The sequence below is a fragment of the Triplophysa dalaica genome, chromosome 3 (genome assembly GCF_015846415.1).
Source record: "Triplophysa dalaica isolate WHDGS20190420 chromosome 3, ASM1584641v1, whole genome shotgun sequence".
NCBI lineage: Eukaryota > Metazoa > Chordata > Actinopteri > Cypriniformes > Nemacheilidae > Triplophysa > Triplophysa dalaica.
In genome coordinates, this window is record NC_079544.1 from 20320083 (window position 1) to 20340500 (window position 20418).

Consider the following 20418-nt stretch of genomic DNA (forward strand, 5'->3'; position numbering starts at 1 on the left):
ACTTGAACTTGAACTTGATATTGCTTTTAAAAATATGTATAATGATAATCCAAGAAAATTATTGTTTTTGTAGCAATAGTGTAGTTACCGTGGTGCATATGCTTTTTGAAAACGTTTCTTTTTTGGGTTATCATAGTTTTACTTCAGTAAACATTTTTGTGTTTTAGTGAATTAAATCATGGTTGTTTTTCCGTTTCATACTATTTGAATGGTTCACGATCAATAACAACACCCAGCCGGCATTGCACGGTTGATTCAACGTCAAGGACCAACGTTGAATAAACGTTCAATTGCGTTTCGATTTTCGACAAATTGTATCAACGTTGAGATCGCGACGTTGTTTCACCGTCTTACTTTCAAAGTGGGTGCGGTCAGAAACCGATGTTGCATAAATGCTGAATTAGTTGTTTTTGCAAAACGAAACAACGTTAAATTTTCTACTGTTTCAATGTCTTTTCAACACTAAATGAACTATTATGGCACATGATTTTCTGCAGGCAATTCATGTTTTCAAAGCAATTGTAAGGAATGCAACTTGACCAAGAAATTATCTATATGAGGCATGAATTGATAGAAAATAAATAAAAGGAATTGAAATCCAAAGCTGAACAGTATAACACTGTATGTATTTATTTCAGAGTTTTTGCTAAAGAACTATGCATCGCTTATTGGAAGGGTTCAATCGGTGATGGCACTGGCAGATGTTTTAAAAAGTCAAAACATGCTGCATGAAGAAAAGTACTCGGAGATTAAAGCCGAAACAACCAACCAAAATAAAATGAGAAAGCTTTTTGAAGCACTGGAGTCTGGTGGAGACTTGGTTAAAAAAGCATTTTGTGATGCCCTGCGTGAAACTGAACCATACCTCTTCAAAGACCTCGGTAAGACTCAACAGTGACACATGTTCATCTGTCAGGCAATGCACAATTAACAGATGTATCTCTATGAATTTAACATTAGGCCCATAGTTTATATCATGAACTATAATGAGCGATGCATTTTACAGCATTTAATAAAACTATTGTAAAGTATATTTAAGGTGTACAATCAGTTTATAATCTCATTTCTGGATGTGGGGTTAAACTAACATCTATGATTGTTTTTGACAGGTGGTTACAGCTGAACACATGATCCTTACATCCCTGTGATAGCCAAATGTAAGTGTTTGTATCTCTGATTTGAATGTAAGGGCATATCAAGCTTGCACGATGAAGTTTGCAACAGACACATCAAAACATTATGCCAGCTCTACTGATTCTAACCCTCCTATCCTAGACCCCTGCACCCACGAAATAAGTGTATTTTTTACCAAATAAATGCAAGTGGGAATCTATCGGGAACTTGTTACGTCATTCATTCATGCTGTTTCACCCAATCAAAGCTTTACTATCACTTTACAGCTTTGCTGACAGCCTATCACTTATATTGCTTTCAGTGTGCCAACCTGGCAGCCGCCACCTACCTCATCCCGCCTCCGCCGCCGTAGGCTCCGCCCTGTCCGCCAGGATGACGGTTTGAAGAGGATCGATTTGCCAAGAGCTTGCATAAATAAATATGACATGTATTTCAATTCGTTTCTGAGTATTTCTGCAAGGAAAATAAAAAGGAACAAAAAAGACACAAGTCCAGTGATGCACTGCATTAAAGAATATTTGACAGATTAATAAAAATTATATTAAAGAATGAATTAACACAAAGGGAGATATTTAGAAGAGTTTATAGTTTATCACATGGGTTAAACATAATATATACTTTTAATCTTAATACCTAAATGAGTGAAATTCATTTATATTATAGTGTTTCAAAAGTGTGGCTAAATTTAAACATAAACGCAGAAGTCCTATGCATTATATTACACCTTTGAATGCTTTGGGGGTGTCTGTGGCAATTTCAAATTAGTTTATACAAATTCTTAGGGCCTGTGTTATTTATATAGGTGCAGACAACATGTTTATTGTGAACATGCTTTACCAAATTTTGCTCATTATGGGCATTAAAATCCTAGAACAAAAAGGAAAGAGCTAATTAATCAACTTTATTTGCAAATCAGGCATTCAGAAGAATTATTTGAAGAAATGATAGCCAGTAGCCTATGTAATATAAAAATAAACGTTATTACAGCCTCAAAACCTTTAATAGTTCCTCTAAACAGTTGGAGGGTGCAGTTAAGTTCATAGGCTATAGTGCACTACAGCGCTTTTACTCTGCCTTTTACATACTTAAGCGGTGCCTCTACACTGGCACGGTAAGCATCAGCGGTAGCGTCAGCCCTCGTGTTCAGCCTCCTCTTGTGAAGACCGACGAGAGAAAAGACCTGCAACTCTACCTGCACGACTCCACCGAGCAAAGACACCGGTAAGGCCCATCAGTATATTTAACACACCTTTGCCTTCATTTAATTGTCTACTAACATCATGTGTGTCAAGTTTATTCATGTATTCCACCGCAGACAGTGTTCTCACCCAAGACGCAAGGCACGACATGCTCACTCTCATGTGCGTCCCATTCACACGTCCCCTTCTGCACCTTTGTCTCTCTCTCTTGCTGTCTGGAACTGCCAGTCAGCTGAGAACAAGACTGACTTCATCCATGCGTTTGCCATCCAGTCTGACAATCACATTCTAGCTCTTACTGAGACATGGATTCGTCCCGAAGACTCTCCCCGCCAAAACAGAAGAGGAGGAGGCAGAAGGTTTGCTTATCAACAATAATTGGAAATATTCCTCACTACCTTCCCTATGCAACAACTATTCTTTTGAATACCATGCTGTTAATATCTATTTTCCCACTCAGCTCAGCGTTGTTGTAGTTTACCGCCCCCCAGGTCCTCTTCACAACTTCATTGAAGAGTTCGATGTGCTGCTCTCATCATTCCCAGAGGATGGCGGCCCTCTAGTAGTCTTTTGGGACTTCAACATCCTTTTGGGGAAACCCTATACTTCTGACTTCCACACCCTCCCCGCCCTCGTTCGACCTCACACGCCTCGCCAAAGCCTGTCGTCACAGATCAGGAAACCAGCTTGATCTCATCTACATACGTAACTGCTCCACAGATAACCTTCAAGTCACAGCTCTTCACATTTCTGATGGGTCGCATAAATGCACATAAATGCTGGGTCGGTCTTACCCAAGTGTAGCTCTCTCGACGCCTTGGCCTGCAGGATGGCCATAGCATGGAGAGAGGAGGCAGCTCGGCCCACAACAGTGTAAGCTCTCGACACCAGAGATGCGGAAAACCTACATGCTTTGGACGGGAGTCTACGTCGAGCCCCCCAGGTGGCTGCCGTCTGCAGGCACAAGTGCACTGCGACAGCACACTTCGCCTAGGGGACATAGACATATCCTCTAGCTGCCCCACCATCGTGGGAAGAAAGGGCTATGGAACTTGTTTGATGTGCACGCACCAAAAAGGGGGCATTCCAGGTCTTAGTTCCTCATGCACGTCCGGGAAACAACGGCAGTGGGGGAACCCGAGGTCCCATGTATCCAGCAGCGAACTTTGGGAGACCCAATGCCCGCGGTGGGCCGGGAAAGCATGGCTGACATTTCAACGTCCGCTTCTTCCTGGGCTTGATCCCCCCGAGGGAGGGAGCTCCGAGGAATCGTCAGATGCCAGTAAGTCACCCTCCGATGCTGCAAAGGACATCTCATCATCGTCACGCACCGTTTCCGAATACGTGGTTGAGGAACAAGATGGGACCGTCTCTACAGACGAAGCGAGACAAGGTGCGAACGGTCCGCGAGCCAGTGTCTGACGGCAGGAAATCCTCATATCACCCTCAATGATCGCCGTAGCCACTGCTGTCACGGAACGGGAAGCAGACGAGCTGGTTGCTGAACCCGAGGGAACACAGCCACCCGTGAACGCAATGTCTGAATCGTCATCTGCACGCAGTATCACACAAGGTCTCCACAAAGTCAGTATCCACAAAGGCTGCCCCAGCGTGCTGGAAACCCAACACTTGAGGCAGACATCGTGTCCGTCCCCCCTCCTCGATAGGTGTTGCACCCACGAGAACAGCGGGACATGCCACAATGGAGAAATTTGCTCTTTTAGAGAAAAAACTTGAACACTTCTGGAACTGCCGAAAGACCCAGGGGAAGTCGCTGTAGGAAGGGAGAGTCCGCTGCACCACGTTGTAAGATTCCAGCAGTAATTCAGCATAGAGTTTGAAGTCTCGAAGTCGACCATGTGTGAAGGCTCCGAAGAACAAAAGGTGAATGAATGCAGCACGCTGTCTCCTTTTTTTACCCAGATATCAGTGGGCGGAGTCCGGCATTCAAATTTCATTCGCCAATTTCATTGGCATTTTCTAAACAAGTCAGAAGTTGATAGGTTCTCAAGACGAACCCCATATGTCACAACGCCGACAGAAAGGGAACCAAATTAAATACATTCCTCAAACCAAAGTTACACTGATACTACTACCGATGTATCTAAAATATTTTCTTCTCAATTTAGACATTAATTACAGCCATTCAACAGTGAAGTAGAATTGAGGCTATCAGTTTTAACATTTATTAGGCTTTAATTTAAGTAAATTTTTAAGTGATCTTTCAAGCCCATATCATTTCATATCTAACAACTAACAAAGGAAAAATTTTAAAGTTCTTAAACAGTTTACATTCAATACAGAAGAATTTTCACTAAACCTACAAAATACATTAAAATCTTTTTTCCTTATGTTATTTGATTAACATTTTGAACAGCTGCAGCTTTAAGAATGCGGACCCTTAGCTGCTGCTCGGATCTGACGCTTCCTTGCAGATCTGACATGTTCCTGTTTTCACAATTCTATGCACTAATTTAAGATTTTTTTTTAACTTGTTAAAGTCTGTGCTTACAAAGATGCTAGACAAATTTGCTTTAAGGCATAATCTTGTGTTTTTGTTTATTAAAGCACAAATTAATACGTTATTCTGGTGTGATGTCTGACGGAGATTTATTGCGCTGCACAGCCAGAATCTATCCGTCTCTAGGGCCAGTTACATAAATTTAGCCGCTAAATTAAGACTGTGTCTTAGCAACTAGTTTCACTGACTAGTAATTAGTTAAGACTAATCCGTCTCACTTTTCATACTTTAATTACACTAATCCATATATTCAACATAGACTGTTTGAAAAGTTGCTGTACTTGACCAAAGTTTTGGTCTCTTTTAAGTGGAGTAGGCCTATGTACAGCAGCAAACTTTTTAGAGGAAATAGACACTTTTTGTGGTTCTATTATGTTCAAAGCATTCAAAACAAGTGCAATGATGTCACAATTTTAAACTGTTTCTGTTTTCTTTGTTGTAGAAACTAATACTGATAAGACTAATAATGAAGTCTCCTACATCCACATCATCTGAATTACATTCACTTTCCACAAATTCCATACGAGATATCACTGCCTCAAACATCAGATTCTTTAAGCCACACACAGCAAGTAAGAAATATTAGGTGCAATTAATTACTCAATAATATAATAACGTCTCCGGTTAAGGAGAGATTACCCAATGCATCAGCAGGAAGTGATGCAATGTCAAGAGACTGCTCTTGAAAGGGAACTGTTTTTGTATATGATAAACAATCCCTTTTGAAGGACATTTTGTCAAGGATTGCAGGTGACAGAACCCAAGCGCAGACAAACTATAGGAGGAAAGTCTTCTAACCAAAACAAAAACCCACCATAGCGGTAAAGACAGGGCAACAGAAATCTATATGTGGTGAAATGGAATCGCTGCATTGATGCCACGCCCATTATTGGTTTTTCTGGACGGGCGCTATATAAAGGGGTTGCTCAGGTCAGGGGATGTGGCGTCACTGTTTCAGCTAAACTTCCTGTGTGGACTGGTGTTCCGCTGCCTGGTGTTGAGGGTAGGTCGTTCACCATAGCTTTTGAACCCTTGTTGAAGTTTGGGCCATCGCATTTGATTTGTTTTACCTTACTTTGGAAAGGCTTGTGTCCGTTTGGTGGGTGCCTATTCTATTGGCCGCGTTAAAAACCGCCGTTTCGTGGCGGTAAAGCTCCTTACCTCTACCTCTTGTCGCATTACCGCATGTGTGGCTGTTGTCTTCCTGGCTGTGTTCGGGTGCTGTGATACGAGTCGTTGTGTATGTGGTGTAACATTCGGGTGCTGGTCTGACGACTGGATGATGCGTCTGCCGCATATGGCTTTCAGATGTACAGCAAGGCGTTAGCATATTTTGTGGTGTGTTGCTGCTGCATGTCGTGACGCTCCAACGCTGCTGTTTTGTCTTGCTTGGTTTTTTTATTTGATTTCTTTGTTACGTTTTGGTTACGATACCATACGTTACCATTATGTTGTTTTGATGTGGTTTTTGTTTGTTTAGACCGCTGTGTTGCTTGCGTTGCAAGCTTGCTCTGCCTGGCTGCCTGCCTGCTTGCTTCTAAGTGCATGTAAACCTGTGGGTGTCGGGTTTTTTAATTTTTATTTCATGTGGTTTTGAAATATTATTGTATCTTTATCCTGTCTTTTTCGTTACAAGAAATTGTTGTTTTTGGTGTGTTTGCTTCTAGGAGTTGGGGAGGACCTGGGCGGGGTTGCAGGCTGGTGCGGCCATATACTGGAGTTCCTTAATTACGTTGTGTGGTTTTGCTTTGTGCTTTAGGTTGTCTTTGCCGTGAATTTCACATTTGTACTTGATTTAGTGGTAGCACGTGTGGCTCCGTTGGAAGTCGGACACCTAGCCTGCTTCCCTGCTGGCGATCCCCAGACTCTGGTTGGCAGATCTATCCTAACCTCATTTTACTGTTTCCTGACCCATGTTGCTATTTGCAATAATTAAAAGTAATACAGTTTTAAATGACTATTGGGTTTTCCCAAATTATTGATTCAAATAAATTATATTTTGATATTCACGTCTCATGGTCTTTAAAGCTATTGGAAATCTGAACCTGTGTGTCTGAATCTATATTTCCCAGATAAGTATACTGGGTGGCGTAGTCGGTTACATCAATACCTTGTTTCTTGTTTTCTTGTCCCTTCCTTCCCCCTCCCCTGAGCTCAGTCACATATACAAAGCATAAACCAAAACTTCCCATGAGGGGACAAAACTATATGGACCAAGAAAATAATAAAATGCAGACTTAACTTGACAAGACAATAAACTAGAATTAAAATGTCACAATGCTATTCTTTACTTACTAGGTGAACCTCTTATAGGTTTGAATAATACAATACGAAACCAGCATAGGACAGCAAACACAAGGCCATTAAATAGGGAGACTAACCAGGGATAATAACAATATGCAGGTGTGGGGAATCAGACCCTGGCGGGAAGCTAACGCGGGGGGGAGGGGTCAACGCCGACGGGCTCCCTTCCAAGGTCGAGGCCGCCGGGCTCCCTTTAGAGTCGGGGCTGATGGACTCCCTTCCAGGGTCTAGACTGCTGTGTTCCCGTCCGAGGTCGAGGCCGCCGGGCTCCCTTCCAGGGTTGAGGTCTTCGGGTTCCCCTTCTGGGTCGAAACCGCCGGCGTCCTGTTCCCGCCACAGATCCCTGCCGGCATCCCAACCAGTACCTAGGCCGGACCAGTCGACACCCTGTCAATTGTTTGTTCCTGTACTTGTTTGCTGCCCAGCTGCCAGAGAGCGCTACCCAGCTGTCGGAGAGAGCTGCCCAGCTGCCAGAGAGCGCTGCTCAGCCACCGACAACCTACCCTGTCTTGTCGACACCCAGTCCGGCCAATCCGGTTGTCTGCCGGCATTCCTGTCCGGTTGTCTGCCGGCATTCCTGTCCGGTTGTCTGCCGGCATTCCTGTCCGGTTGACTGCCGGCATTCCTGTCCGGTTGTCTGCCGGCATTCCTGTCCGTTGGTCTGCCGGCATTCCTGTCCGGTATTCCTGTCCGGTGGTCTGCCGGCATTCCTGTCCGGTGCAGCCGGCCATTCCTGTCCGGTGCAGCCGGCCATTCCAGTCCGGTGCAGCCGGCCATTCCAGTCCGGTGCAGCCGGCCATTCCAGTCCGGTGCAGCCGGCCATTCCAGTCTTTCCCCTTGGACTCGTGTTTCCCCCCAATGTTTTTGTTATTATCTTTATCATGTTGCCCTGTTTAGTTTTGCCTTTTCACAGTCTGTCTTGTTTGTGCCTTGAGGAGCATCAGGTTGCTGCTCCTTAAGGCGGGGGTTCTGTCATGGTTCCGCCTCACCATGTCAGGTATTTCTTGGTCTTGAGGCGGAATCAGACAGGATCCCTTGTTTTATGTTGGAAAGAGACTATTTTGGCACCTAATTGTTGCCATACTCTCTCTCCGGTCTTGTCATTGTTCCTGCCCTCCTGTTTCCTAGTTTGTGTTAATTAGTTTATCCTTTGCACCTTTCCCCTCTTGATTTGGTTCCCTTTATATTGACCTCGTGTCTCTTGTCTTGTGCTGGTTCATTGTTTTGTGTCATTGTGGTGAGTTGCTGTGTCTTGTGTAGTTTAGTTTATTGTAGTTTAAATGTCAAGTCTTGTTCTTAGTTAGTTTAGTCTAGTCAGTCCATGTTCCTGTTATGTTTTGTTCTGTTACCCCCTTGTGGGTGTTTGTTTTGTATTTATTAAAGTCTTGTTAACCCCTTACCCTGTCTGCATTTGGGTCCTCTGTCCCTCACCACCCTCGTTCGTGACACACATACTGCATCATGTAAGATTTATAAAGTGCAATTAATTACTGTATTTTAAAAACAGTTTTTGCAAATGATATACAGTATTAAACATTTTTAAGGATAGATGATCCAGAAGATCTTGCGGTTGAAGTTTTTTTTAACCCTATACAAATTATAAACATTAGAACAAATTGCAAATAAACTAAATGTTTAGAAGATAATCAAAATATAACTTTACAAATTCTGAAATTACTGAAAAAATCTCTATAAAGACTTGGGAGTGGATATTTCTGTGGGGGATTTATTTTAAAGTTTGGGTAACACAATCAGTTTCTGCCAATCACATATTAATCTTGAGTACCTATACATTAGTATTGCATATGTCATATCTTCGAGTATTTTGTTTGATCAAATTTATAAAAGAGAGATTATTTCCGGAAAAACACAAGCTGCTAGAGGCAGGCGGTAGGACGGAACTACAGCAAGAGCACACGACACATCATCGCATTAATCTCTCCATGTTTTTTTATGCACGTACATGTCGATTGCAAACGAAGAACAAACATCTGACTTAGTTTGACTTACCACGTGCAGTTCATGTCCGGCATCTTTTAGCACTGGGACCGCGCCATCTATATATTTCAAACATCTCCAAATCCTGCGTTATATTCATCGATCATATAACATCCATCACTGAAATGCAGTGCACAAACAGACACACCTAAACTTCACTATTGCAATAGTAACGAGCTCCATTTGCATGCCCACAGCACAGCCAATCTTGACGCAGCGCAGCCAATATTGACACAGCGCAGGCAATCTTGATGGTAAGCGGGTCTCGCTTGTCGATTGGCGCGTTAAGCATGAGAAGCCACCACGTTCAACAGTGTAAAGAATACAAAATGCATGACAAACCATGATAGCTCAGTTTTAAGGTACACGTTAAAGAACGCTTGCAGGGGCAACATCTAATTTCTTTGATGAATATATATCAGTATATATAATATCAGTAAATTGAGGAGCAAAAAACATAGTTCATTTTGTTGTGTGATTTATTTAAATATTGTTCTCCCATGCTTTTTGTTACACGCAATACACAGACACAATTTCAAGCAGTTCCCACTTCTTTGACATGAGCACATTGAACCTTGTGTTTAAAGTATTCACACATAATTATTTCACTTTTTATTGTTTTTGAAGCTCTCTGACTCTCCACCTTTTGGTCTGGATAATCACCTACTGCCAGAATGTAAATCTTGTGTTCACCTAGTTGATTCAGATGAGTGGATTCAGGTTGACCCATCAGTCTGTAGAGATAAAGGAGAGTCAAAGTTCAGGATCAGCACTCAGCCCGGCCGGTACGAGAGCATCAGGACCAGAATCCGGTGGGTCTCTGATTGTGATGTCGCACTTCTGTATCATGCAGTGGACGGACGTTCTCTCATCTCAGAGATGGAGAGACATCAGTGTTAGCGAATCGGTCCTGTAATGGATGTGACGGTGATCTCTGGGGAACTGAAGGATGCTCATATTCCTCATTACGTCTGTTTAGCAGAGTCTGACCCTACAATCAAAGATGCTGTGAAGATCCTTAGACAAAAAAGGGTAGATTTACAATCTGTAGAGTTGACCCGCTTTCATGCCAAAATATTCAAACCATCCTTCTCTCTAACAACTCCAGTTACAGAAAAAACAAAGATAAGGCGGAAAGAACATTGCAATCTTCTTCTGTATACGCGATGTAAAGTTCCTCTCATTCTTCACGTCAATTTTTTTCCAATGAATGATATTTATTTACAAGAAAAAGTCGAGGAGAATGAAAAAGCAGGTCTACAGATCAGCCATCCCAGGCTAAATAGGCCAATGAGATGAAAACATCTCACCTTCTTGAGGTTCCTGATGCTTCTGTCCATCCCATTGAGGGAATTTCATTTAGTAGAGATATTGAACCAAACTTCAGAATTGTGAGATTGATTCTAAAAGATTTCTTCAAAATCACAGGTTAACTCTCATTCAAAGAGTCAAAAGTGAGAAGATGATTGCAGATGAACTGTGTGAGCAGCAAATTATTCAAGAGGAAAAATATTCAGATATCATAAATGCTAATTTAACTAGTCAGGACAGCATGAGAATGATCTATACCAAAGTGAAGTCAGGTGGTAAGTATGTGAACGATAAATTCATCTCAATTCTTAAGAAAGTGGAGCCCAACCTTTACAAAGAACTGATGCGTTCATAATCTTCACATTGATCTTTAGATGAGGGAATTGTAAAACAGCAGATGTTGTTAAACCTCAAACATCTTGAGTTCAATTACTGCAAACATTACTGGAATTAACCAGCATGTACAACAAGATCACATTTGAGATGAATTGAGGCAGATAACAATAGCAACCAGTAATTAGTTCAGATTTCATTTACTGTATTGTAGCCTTGGCAAAAGGTTCTTGTTGTAAATTACATTCATTATTGATGTGGTCATCCTAGTTGTAAAACTCAGTGCCATGTGTTCATGTTCTGTGTTGTGTTCACTTTTCATTATTATTTTGAGTTCCTGGGCCTGTTGCACAAAACTAGGATAAGGGATTAAGCCAGGATATCTTGGTGATCCTGGCTCAATTGATCCGTAATCCGGTTGCACAAAAGCTGGATAGGGGGCAGGAGGATATGTTATGGTATAAATTACCATGGAGATTTATTCTGTGGAGCTAGCCTGCTCCAGACCAGGCTAAATTCCAGGATCTATTTAATCTCATCCCTAATGTCAGTCAGCAGTCACCACAAATGGAAACCAATAGTTATTTCACTGCTCACTATACATTGTTATCACATATAACTAGACCCACTGTCATTATTTAAACGTTTGTGATCATTAATTTCAATCATTTTGGATAAATAATGATTTTTAGATGATGTTGCTATCATTAGATAATTTACAGTTTCCCATAGACTATAAGGCTATATATAAAATTATAGAATATTACGGCCACATAGGGAAAAAAAAAGACAAGTCATAATATTGTAACCAGTTGTTTTAAAGGAGGACAGTTGTTAAAATGACAGATGTGGGGCATTTCGTAAAATTGTACTTCAGTATGGTTTCATAAAGAAAGACATGCTGATGTGCCAGAATATTAAGTATCACATTGTCATAAGTATCAAAACTGTAAAAAGAATATGTAGCTTTTCTGCAGAAAGAACCAGCCTCATAAATTTATGACTTTATCCTTTTTCCTCAGTGTGGCCCTAGTACTCTGTCATATAAACAAATACACATTCCATATAAACATAAAAACACAATGTGTAACATTATGTTCCTTTATTGAATAAGGACAAAACAAAGCAGGTAAACCATCAGCTCCTTTTGAAACTGAAGTCACAGTGACTCTACAAGATGAAAGCACAGAATCAAAGCATATTATACAAAATGATACATATACATTCAAAGGTCTGTATATAACACACCCTGCATGTCTGCACACTAAAATAAATGCAGGACAAATCCATACACATCAACTGAACAGACAAATGAATGGATGCAGTAGCCTCCCTGCAGCCTTGTATTACACACAGTATACCGCACACACATCATAAGAGGCCAAATTCTTAAAAAAACGAACCCCAAAAAACCCAAATTCCTCTGCCACCGCAGGACATATTTAACCAAAATTGAAAGCACACATACTAACTAAAATAATTCAACACATATTGGTCCCTCAGCAGCCGACCACTGTCGTCATCAGGGAAGATTGCCGGATTGTCCCATTCCATGGCTGGTGGCACTCTGGGGGCCCTCTCCTTCCTCAGGCAGGCCACATTGGGGAGGACCGCACAAGCCACAGTAATATCACATGCCCTAACAGGGCTGACCCTTGATTTGTGAAGGCAGTGAGAGCTGCCTTCAGGAGGCCAAAGGTCATTTCAACTCTGGCCCTGGTCCTGGCATGGGCATGGTTGTAGGCCTGCTGTGCTTCCTGGGGGTCTGTGAAAGGTGTCAGGAGAAAAGGCTGGCAGCAACACACCAGAGAATTCACCTAAATGACCTAGCAAAATAAGTATAGTTTAGACAAAAAATATAAACTTTAAGTAAATGTGTGCTTAAAACAAGCAAAAAAAATCTGTCAATATAATAAGAAAAATTATTTTGAAATAAGTTTACTTTTTCCATAAACACTTAATTTTAGAAAAGTTCTCTTGTTTCACTGGCAGATTTTTTTTGCTTATTTTCCTAGGTAATTTTGCTCAAGAAAATATTTAAGATTTTTTTTTTAGATATTTTTTTTTTTAACTGAAAACAAGACAAAAATACTAAAGACATTTTTGCAGTGCAGTGAGCAACCGACCTTGGGTCCTTTGAAAGGCACTATATAAATTAAAGTGATTATTATTATAGATCATCTATTTAATCAATTACATTTTATTTATATAGCACTTTTCACACTTGTTTCATTCTGTCAAAGCAGCTTTACATTAATAAAAGCAGGAGAAACACAAAAACATAAGAAACAGAGTACAACGGCTAAGATTAAACCGTACTGAGCGTGGTAACGTTAAATAATAATGTAAGGCTTTAGTAATAATTTATCATAGCTTTATACAGTGTGATGGAGTTACTTTACACAATTTCACTCATATCTGCGGTGCATTTCAATTAAAAATGTAACCGTTTCATAATTACAGTACAACTGCGTTTTTGGAGATGTGAATGAAATATTTGAATTGTAATTGTGATGTTTCAGCGGAGCGGTAAGTGTGTAATTGTGCACTATTTACGCATTCAGGCGGTCTGCAATACTTTGCCACGCTTTTTCTCTTTGCTTTATCACTGTGGCGGTGTTGCCTTTCTTCTTAATTATATCTTTTACCTCCTCGTATGCCTCAATGAGGATTTGTGCTTCCGAAGGGGAAAAGTACGCGGCTCTAGTTGCCATGGTAAATCAGTTAATCTGTGATCTGTGGCGGGGTCTATTTGAGTGAGCCGTGAGCGCGCACCTATCCAGGATTGGTTTCACCTGGCTTAATGAATCCGTGTCTGCTCATCCTGGCTTGGTCTTTGTGCAACCAATTAAGCCTGGACGCACATGTTTTGGCTTCATTGAGCTCAGCTGTGTCATTTATCCCGGATGTCTTAATTCTACTTTCGTGCAACAGGCCTCCTGTGTCCTGTATCGTGTTGTAGTCGTTTGTAGTTCTTTTGTTCATTGGTTTCCTATGCGTGTCTTGTGTCCTTTTTAGTTTTCTACTTCACTTTTAGCTTTCAAAGTCTATGTGGACAGACACTCATTCCCTTGACTTTGACCAAGTGAGAGAGTCTACTTTAAATGTACGAAGCCTTGCTCTACCCATCACTAGATAAAACAGGAGAGCGGATCCATGTGCAGTAAAGTTATTTTTAATAAATCCCCAAAGAGTCTAATCTACAAATAAACAAGAAACATGGCAAGCTAACAATAGCAGACACAAGGTGTAAAAAAAACAAGGACAACTAAACAAAAGGGCAACACAGGAAAAAAGAAAACATGAAATGAGACACAGCTGAAACCAGTTACAATAACAGGACATAAGGCATGATGGGAAATGGAGGCCTACAAAACACAAGCAGAAACACAGCACAATGATGCCCCCAGGTGACGAACCGAGGTGCCAGCAATAGCACATGACAGCTATAGAGTTCCCATAGCTTGCTCTTCCCAACATAACCTGGACACATCAGATATAAAATAAAATTAAAGCCATCTCTTCATTTACTCCCCCTATGTCATCCCGTATATGTGTGACTTTAATTCTCTTGTTTAACGTATTCTACACATTTTACGAATCATTTCTCAGCCCAATAGTTCCAACCATCGATTTTTTTTTATAAATGAACTGCGGAAAAAGGTCTTGCAGACACATATAGATTGCAAGTGTTTGCCACTTTAAGAAAATGAATGTTCGAAAAATAATACACAACTTTTATATGCATTGTACAAAAGTCAACAAAAAAGTAAAAAAGTCTGTAAAAACGGGCACAATTTACTGTACTCATTTTCTGTATATATTTTGAAATTGCACTACATTGAGTGGGTTTCCTAAATTAATTAAAATGTCCATAAAAAGAATGAATTGCAGCACATTGCGGTACGTTTTTCTTTTTCTACTTGCAGCTTTTTTACAGTTTTCAACTTTGTAATGTTATTTACAAAACGAAAAACTGCTTGCACCTTCAATTCATCTTTCGACACGCTAAAAAAGTGTTTCATTTAGACAGATCGCAACAAAACTTGTGTAGCCTATTGTTGCCACCAACTGTTGAGCATGAACCAGCACTGGGATTCCATACATCCTGATGAGGCTTTAAAGTGACTCACCCGTTTGTAGGTCCCATTACCCCCACTAGGTCTGTAACCTTTTTGCACGTAAACACGCCCATAAAGTTTAAAGTGCTTTCGTTTTCTATAGCGGAAATCCGACAGGTCTTTCTTTACAAGAATGTGAAATGTGGTAGATATACAAACTAAGCATTCTTGGTTGAGAAGCACAGGTTACTGTATCGTTTTAATTCAAAGTGCCCTAATCTATACCACAACAATGAGCCAGGAAGAAATGGAGGAGCAACATCCCTGCAAAGGTAAGGCCAACTGATCCCGCCCAAAGATGTTAAAGTATGCTCGTACTCTGTAAAAATACTGTTAACCTTATAGTTTACTCAGAGTATACTAAAGATATTTTACAAAATGTGCTACAAGTATTGAGTCAACCATCATCATACCCTTGATCTGATCCATGGTCCCACACACAATCTTTGACACCTTCTGGATTTGCTCATTAGCAAAGATGTAAACATTTAATCCACCTTTACTACTGATGTGGCGCCATCTGATCATTTCTGTATTGTCTTTGATATATTGATCTGTCCTGATACCAGTGTATCTGTAAAAAGGAGGTATTTAAATGAGAACACCAGCAAGCTATTTAATAATGCTATATTTTTGTCACCAAGAATATGTACGTAGATACTGTTGATGTTCTCCTTAAAATGATTAATGCAAAAGTAAAAAATGCTATCGATGACATTGTTTCAGTAAAGGAAGACTACTGGCAGGCGTAAAGCACTTTAGAGAAACACTGCAGCAGTACAGAGTATTAAAAGAAAATAAAGAAAAGATGAACATATGTGAAAAAACGAACAAAGTTAAATTTAACTGCTGTAGAAAGATTAACAAATCCACCAAATTAAATTTATAGTGAAATGCTATCTGATCGCAAATACAACTTTTTCCCGAGAGAATATCAATAATATCAGAATGTCAATCAGCACAGTCTCATGTTTCACTCAGGTCAGTCAGATCACATCACAACAACCTCAGAAATTAATTACTTTCTCTGAATTTAAGACAACTGATCACGAAACCTTGGAAGAAGATTGAACATTACTATCTAACTAAACACATATTTCTTATCTTCCTTTTAATAGGCAAGATCATTGAAAAAGGTTGTCTTCGATCAACTGTTTTTAACTCAAATGGCTAGCTGGACAATTGTCAGTCTGGTAACCGTCAGCATCATAGCACAGAGACAGTGCTCATAAAGATAATAAATAGCATTTGCTTAAATTCCGATATAGGCAAGATATCAGTTCTGGTATTACTAGGTCTCAATGCTGCCTTTGACACGGTAGATCACATCATAGTCCTACATAAGCTGGAAAACAGGGCATTCTGGGTTGGTACTTAAATGGTTTAGGTCATACCTTCAAGGTTACAATGTGAACATAGTTAACAATAAATCCGAGGGGACACCCATGAGATGTGGTGTTCCACACAGGGCTCAATTCTTGCTCCGCTCCTCTTCAATTTGTATGTGCTCCCTCTTGGACGAATTATAAAAAATAACCAAATTGCTTACCACAGCTATGCAGATGACACTCAGATCTACATAGCCCTCTCACCCAATGACTACAGGCCTATTGACTCTTTTTGCCAGTGCATAGATGAAATTAACAGCTGGATGTGTCAAAACTTCCTTCATTTCGGGGATCTCTTCTGTCTGAGAAATGTGATTATTTTTTCCAGAGGCTCAGTTTGTGAATGACAATCGTGCAGCGCTCATTGAAAAGGTTAATTCAGTAATGCATCTGGCAGATGTTTTGAGAAGTAAGAAGATGATATATGAAGAAAAATACTCTGAGATAAAAGCCGAAAAAACCAACCAAGACAAAATGCGAACGCTTTTTGAAGCACTGAATGCTGGAGGAGATGAAGTTAAAACTGCATTTCATAAAGAACTGCTTAAATGTGAACCGTACCTCTTCAAAGATCTGGGTAAGAGAGTCTACAGCAGGTAATTTTTATGAGCTCAGTAGAACACATTTACAGTCTATGACCTGTTCTATGTTTGATGTTAACAGGTAGAAACAGGAAACGCAAGCTTTCTGATTCTGAATGCCAAGTAGAGACAAAATATAAAAGTAAGTGCGATCTCTTGTCATTCATATCCAACACTTTACTACAGGGCATACAATTTATTATATACTATTCCCTGAAATACATGTTGTCATGGTCAGAAACACACGGACTGATCAGGAACCAATAAGTGCCCAACTTTAATGGGTGAAATTCGCATCACTTCAGGTTTTTCAACCGGCTTAATTTGGAAGGAAACAATGTACGTGTGCTCTGTCCCTCAAATTAATGTATGGCAAAACCAAATTACGTTATTCAATCTAACAGTAGCCAGGTTTACATTACAGATTTTCACAAAACGTAAGCGATAATTTGAAAATGTTGAATGGAAGATATTGCAAAATGACAGTGTTTTAATTAAACAATGTTATATGATTGAAGTGTGTTTTCTCCTTGTTACGATAAGTAATTTTGGCCATATTCTGGCCCATCCTAAAGAGGAACGATTTCTAGAGGAGACTCGGAACGTTTCTCAATATGCGTTCTTCAGCGGTCTTCTGTATAGACAGATAGCTTTTATCTGTTTCAATTTTCTTCATCCCTTTATTATTTTTCTGTGAAATTTCAGCAATTATTTACTCACCCTAATGTTGTTTTAAAGTCTTATTTTGTCTGCACAAAATGAGACAAAGAAAACTCATGCTTGTGCTTATATCTAGGTCATAAAATAAACCTATGCAAATCATGCCAAACATTCCAGGTGTATACTAAACATTTTCGGGTTGTTTCTCTGAAAATTGTATTTATTATGGCATGGATATCTTGGCTTTTAAACTAATTTAAAATTTATATCTTGATGCACTTTATTAATTGCTTTCTTGCAATAAATAGTGTGCCGATGTGTTTGAAGTGTGGCAAAATCGTGCAGTCATGCTGGAAAACAAATAAAAACAGTCCTCCGAGTGAATAATTTATTTCTGTGTATCTGACAGTGTGGACATGATTGGAAGAATGCCATAATTTAACACTATTCATGTTTTGTTTCTTTGTTGTAGAACCAAATACTGAAAATGAAAGACAAATGAATAACGATTTTGTGACACCAGCACCACAATACAATGTGACCATTGTTCAAGAACAGGTGGGATTTTTTGTATATTCTGTATGTATTATATTTAGTTTGGTTCTTTAATTATTTAATATGGAGTTCTCTGCAGTGTTGGGTTAGAGGAAAACATCTAAAATTGATTATAATGGAATAATTGTATTCAGTTGTGATTTATTTTTCAATGTTTGTAAACCAACTGAAAATCGTTTGTGCTTTATGTTCTAGAAACCTGTGCCAACAACAGTCTTGTTAAATTCACCAAATGAACCACTGTTTCAATCACATGGGTTCCTAAACCAAAAGTTTCCACCAATCAAGACTGAGAGGAAAACCCTGGCACCCAAGAAAAAAAAACCTGCAACCGAGAAAGCGAAGAAGCCCCCTGCAACAGAAAAGGAAAAGAAGCCCCCTGCAACCAAGAAAGAGAAGAAGCCCCCTGCAACCCAAAAGGAAAAGAAGCCCCCTCCAACAAAGAAAGAGAAGAAGCCCCCTGCAACAAAGAAAGAGAAGAAGCCCCCTGCAACCCAAAAGGAAAAGAAGCCCCCTCCAACAAAGAAAGAGAAGAAGCCCCCTGCAACCCAAAAGGAAAAGAAGCCCCCTGCAGCCAAGAAAGAGAAGAAGCCCCCTGCAACCAAAAAGGAAAAGAAGCCCCCAGCAACCAAAAAGGAAAAGAAGCCCCCTGCAACCAAAAAGGTAAAGAAGCCCCCAGCAACCAAAAAGGAAAAGAAGCCCCCTGCAACCCAAAAGGAAAAGAAGCCCCCTGCAGCCAAGAAAGAGAAGAAGCCCCCTGCAACCAAAAAGGAAAAGAAGCCCCCAGCAACCAAAAAGGAAAAGAAGCCCCCTGCAACCAAAAAGGTAAAGAAGCCCCCTCCAACCAAAAAGGTAAAGAAGCCCCCTGCAACCAAAAAGGTAAAGAAGCCCCCTGCAACCAAAAAGGTAAAGAAGCCCCCTGCACCCAAGAAGGAGAAGAAGCCCCCTGCACCCAAGAAATAAAAGTTCTTAGCTAATGTTTTTTTTCCCTAGAAATGATGCATCCACACCGTTCATGTTAGATCCCTGAGTTTTAGAGGGAGGTTAATCATTTTTAAACTTTATAAAAATATATATATCATTTAATAAACGTATTAGGCTAGTAAATGCTGAAATTAACAAAGTAAGTTTAATAACTGATACAAAAGTATTGTTCAATGTTAGTTTATGATATAAAGCATTAACTGATGATAGTGTTATATAAATGTAGGTAACATATTACAATGGTACATGTACACTTTGCAGGTGTTATTAGTTAACATTAGTAAATGCATTAGCTAACAATTAACAATTTCGTTTTTCAGCATGTATTACTCCTTGTTAATGTTAGTTGGTGTCTATACAGTTATTAATGTTAGATCGTGGTTAATTCCCAAATGTTAACAGTGACAAGGTTTGATTTTCATAATGTATTAGTAAATTCTTGAACTAGTATTAATAAATACTCTATTAATATTTTTTCATTGTTAGTTCATTTTGGCTAATGCATGAACTAATTGTTAATAAATAGCACTTTATTGTATGTGGTACCGAAATGTATATAAAAATGTCAAAAAATATTTTCGAATTGATTTGGAAGTGATTAAAAATTTCTGTTTTGGTATTTTTTCACTTTGTTAATGTTGCATACACTATATGATTGCTGTATCCACCCAATTATCTGTAATTATGCTATTTAAAAAAGAATTCATAAGGTCAACTAACTGTCTGTCAGTGGAATAAATTGAAAAAATTCTAAAAAGTAAAATCCAGTGATTTTTAAGAATAAACATATAATGTAAAATGCCTCCTGTATTATCACAAATGGAATCAGACAAGATTAGGGACACGTTGTATGTTGATTAAAGCAAGAATTATGCTCAAGCATAATATATAATTGTCGTTTACTTGTTATGGGTTTGTCCATTTTATGTTGGGATGGCTGGCTCTTTTTACAGAGAATAGGATTATACCTGGAAAAAATGAGCGCTCAGATAATAAAAAAACTGAGGATGACTCAACCTTATTCACCACATTTTCACCTTATTCTCTAGGTGATAATGTTATTGTTGTAAAACAGCAGCTGCTGGAAAATCTAAAGCTTTACAAATGGTACTGGGAATAAAAAAAAGTTCAGTCTGCATTCACGTGGTACGATTAAAAAAGATTATTGATTCTTCAGAAAGAGCCATGTATCGTTGTAAAAACGTTGCTTTCTGATTCGTCTCTTTGATGAATTTGTCACTTTAGAACAGCAGCTTTATTTAAGACAGGAGTAAACAGGTTCTTCACATTTGATGACCGAGGACCAGCCTTTGAAAGTTGCTGGTTTCA

At 39.6% G+C, this 20418-nt stretch overlaps 1 protein-coding gene across 2 annotated transcripts; it reads left to right on the forward strand.

The window, feature by feature from the left end:
- The first annotated feature begins 15030 nt into the window (after positions 1–15030).
- pycard (PYD and CARD domain containing) lies at positions 15031–19891 on the forward strand. Of its 2 annotated transcripts, none has more exons than XM_056744712.1 (5): positions 15031–15193; positions 16638–16886; positions 16973–17032; positions 18023–18108; positions 18301–19891. In XM_056744712.1, the coding sequence occupies exons 1-5, from the start codon at positions 15154–15156 to the stop codon at positions 19066–19068; spliced, it is 1203 nt and encodes a 400-aa protein (XP_056600690.1). In that variant the 5' UTR covers positions 15031–15153; the 3' UTR covers positions 19069–19891. The 2 variants fall into 2 exon arrangements, with proteins under 2 accessions (XP_056600690.1, XP_056600691.1); XM_056744713.1 differs by having other exon boundaries at positions 16707–16886.
- The last annotated feature ends 527 nt before the right edge of the window (positions 19892–20418 follow it).

What these genes read in the sequence shown, in the direction of transcription:
- pycard (XM_056744712.1), top strand. Translation starts at nt 15,154, where the DNA reads ATGAGCCAGGAAGAAATGGAGGAGCAACATCCCTGCAAAG. An exon ending in GGAGCAACATCCCTGCAAAG is followed by an intron (nt 15,194 to 16,637) that starts GTAAGGCCAACT and finishes TATTTTTTCCAG; the next exon opens with AGGCTCAGTTTGTGAATGAC. An exon ending in TGACCATTGTTCAAGAACAG is followed by an intron (nt 18,109 to 18,300) that starts GTGGGATTTTTT and finishes TTTATGTTCTAG; the next exon opens with AAACCTGTGCCAACAACAGT.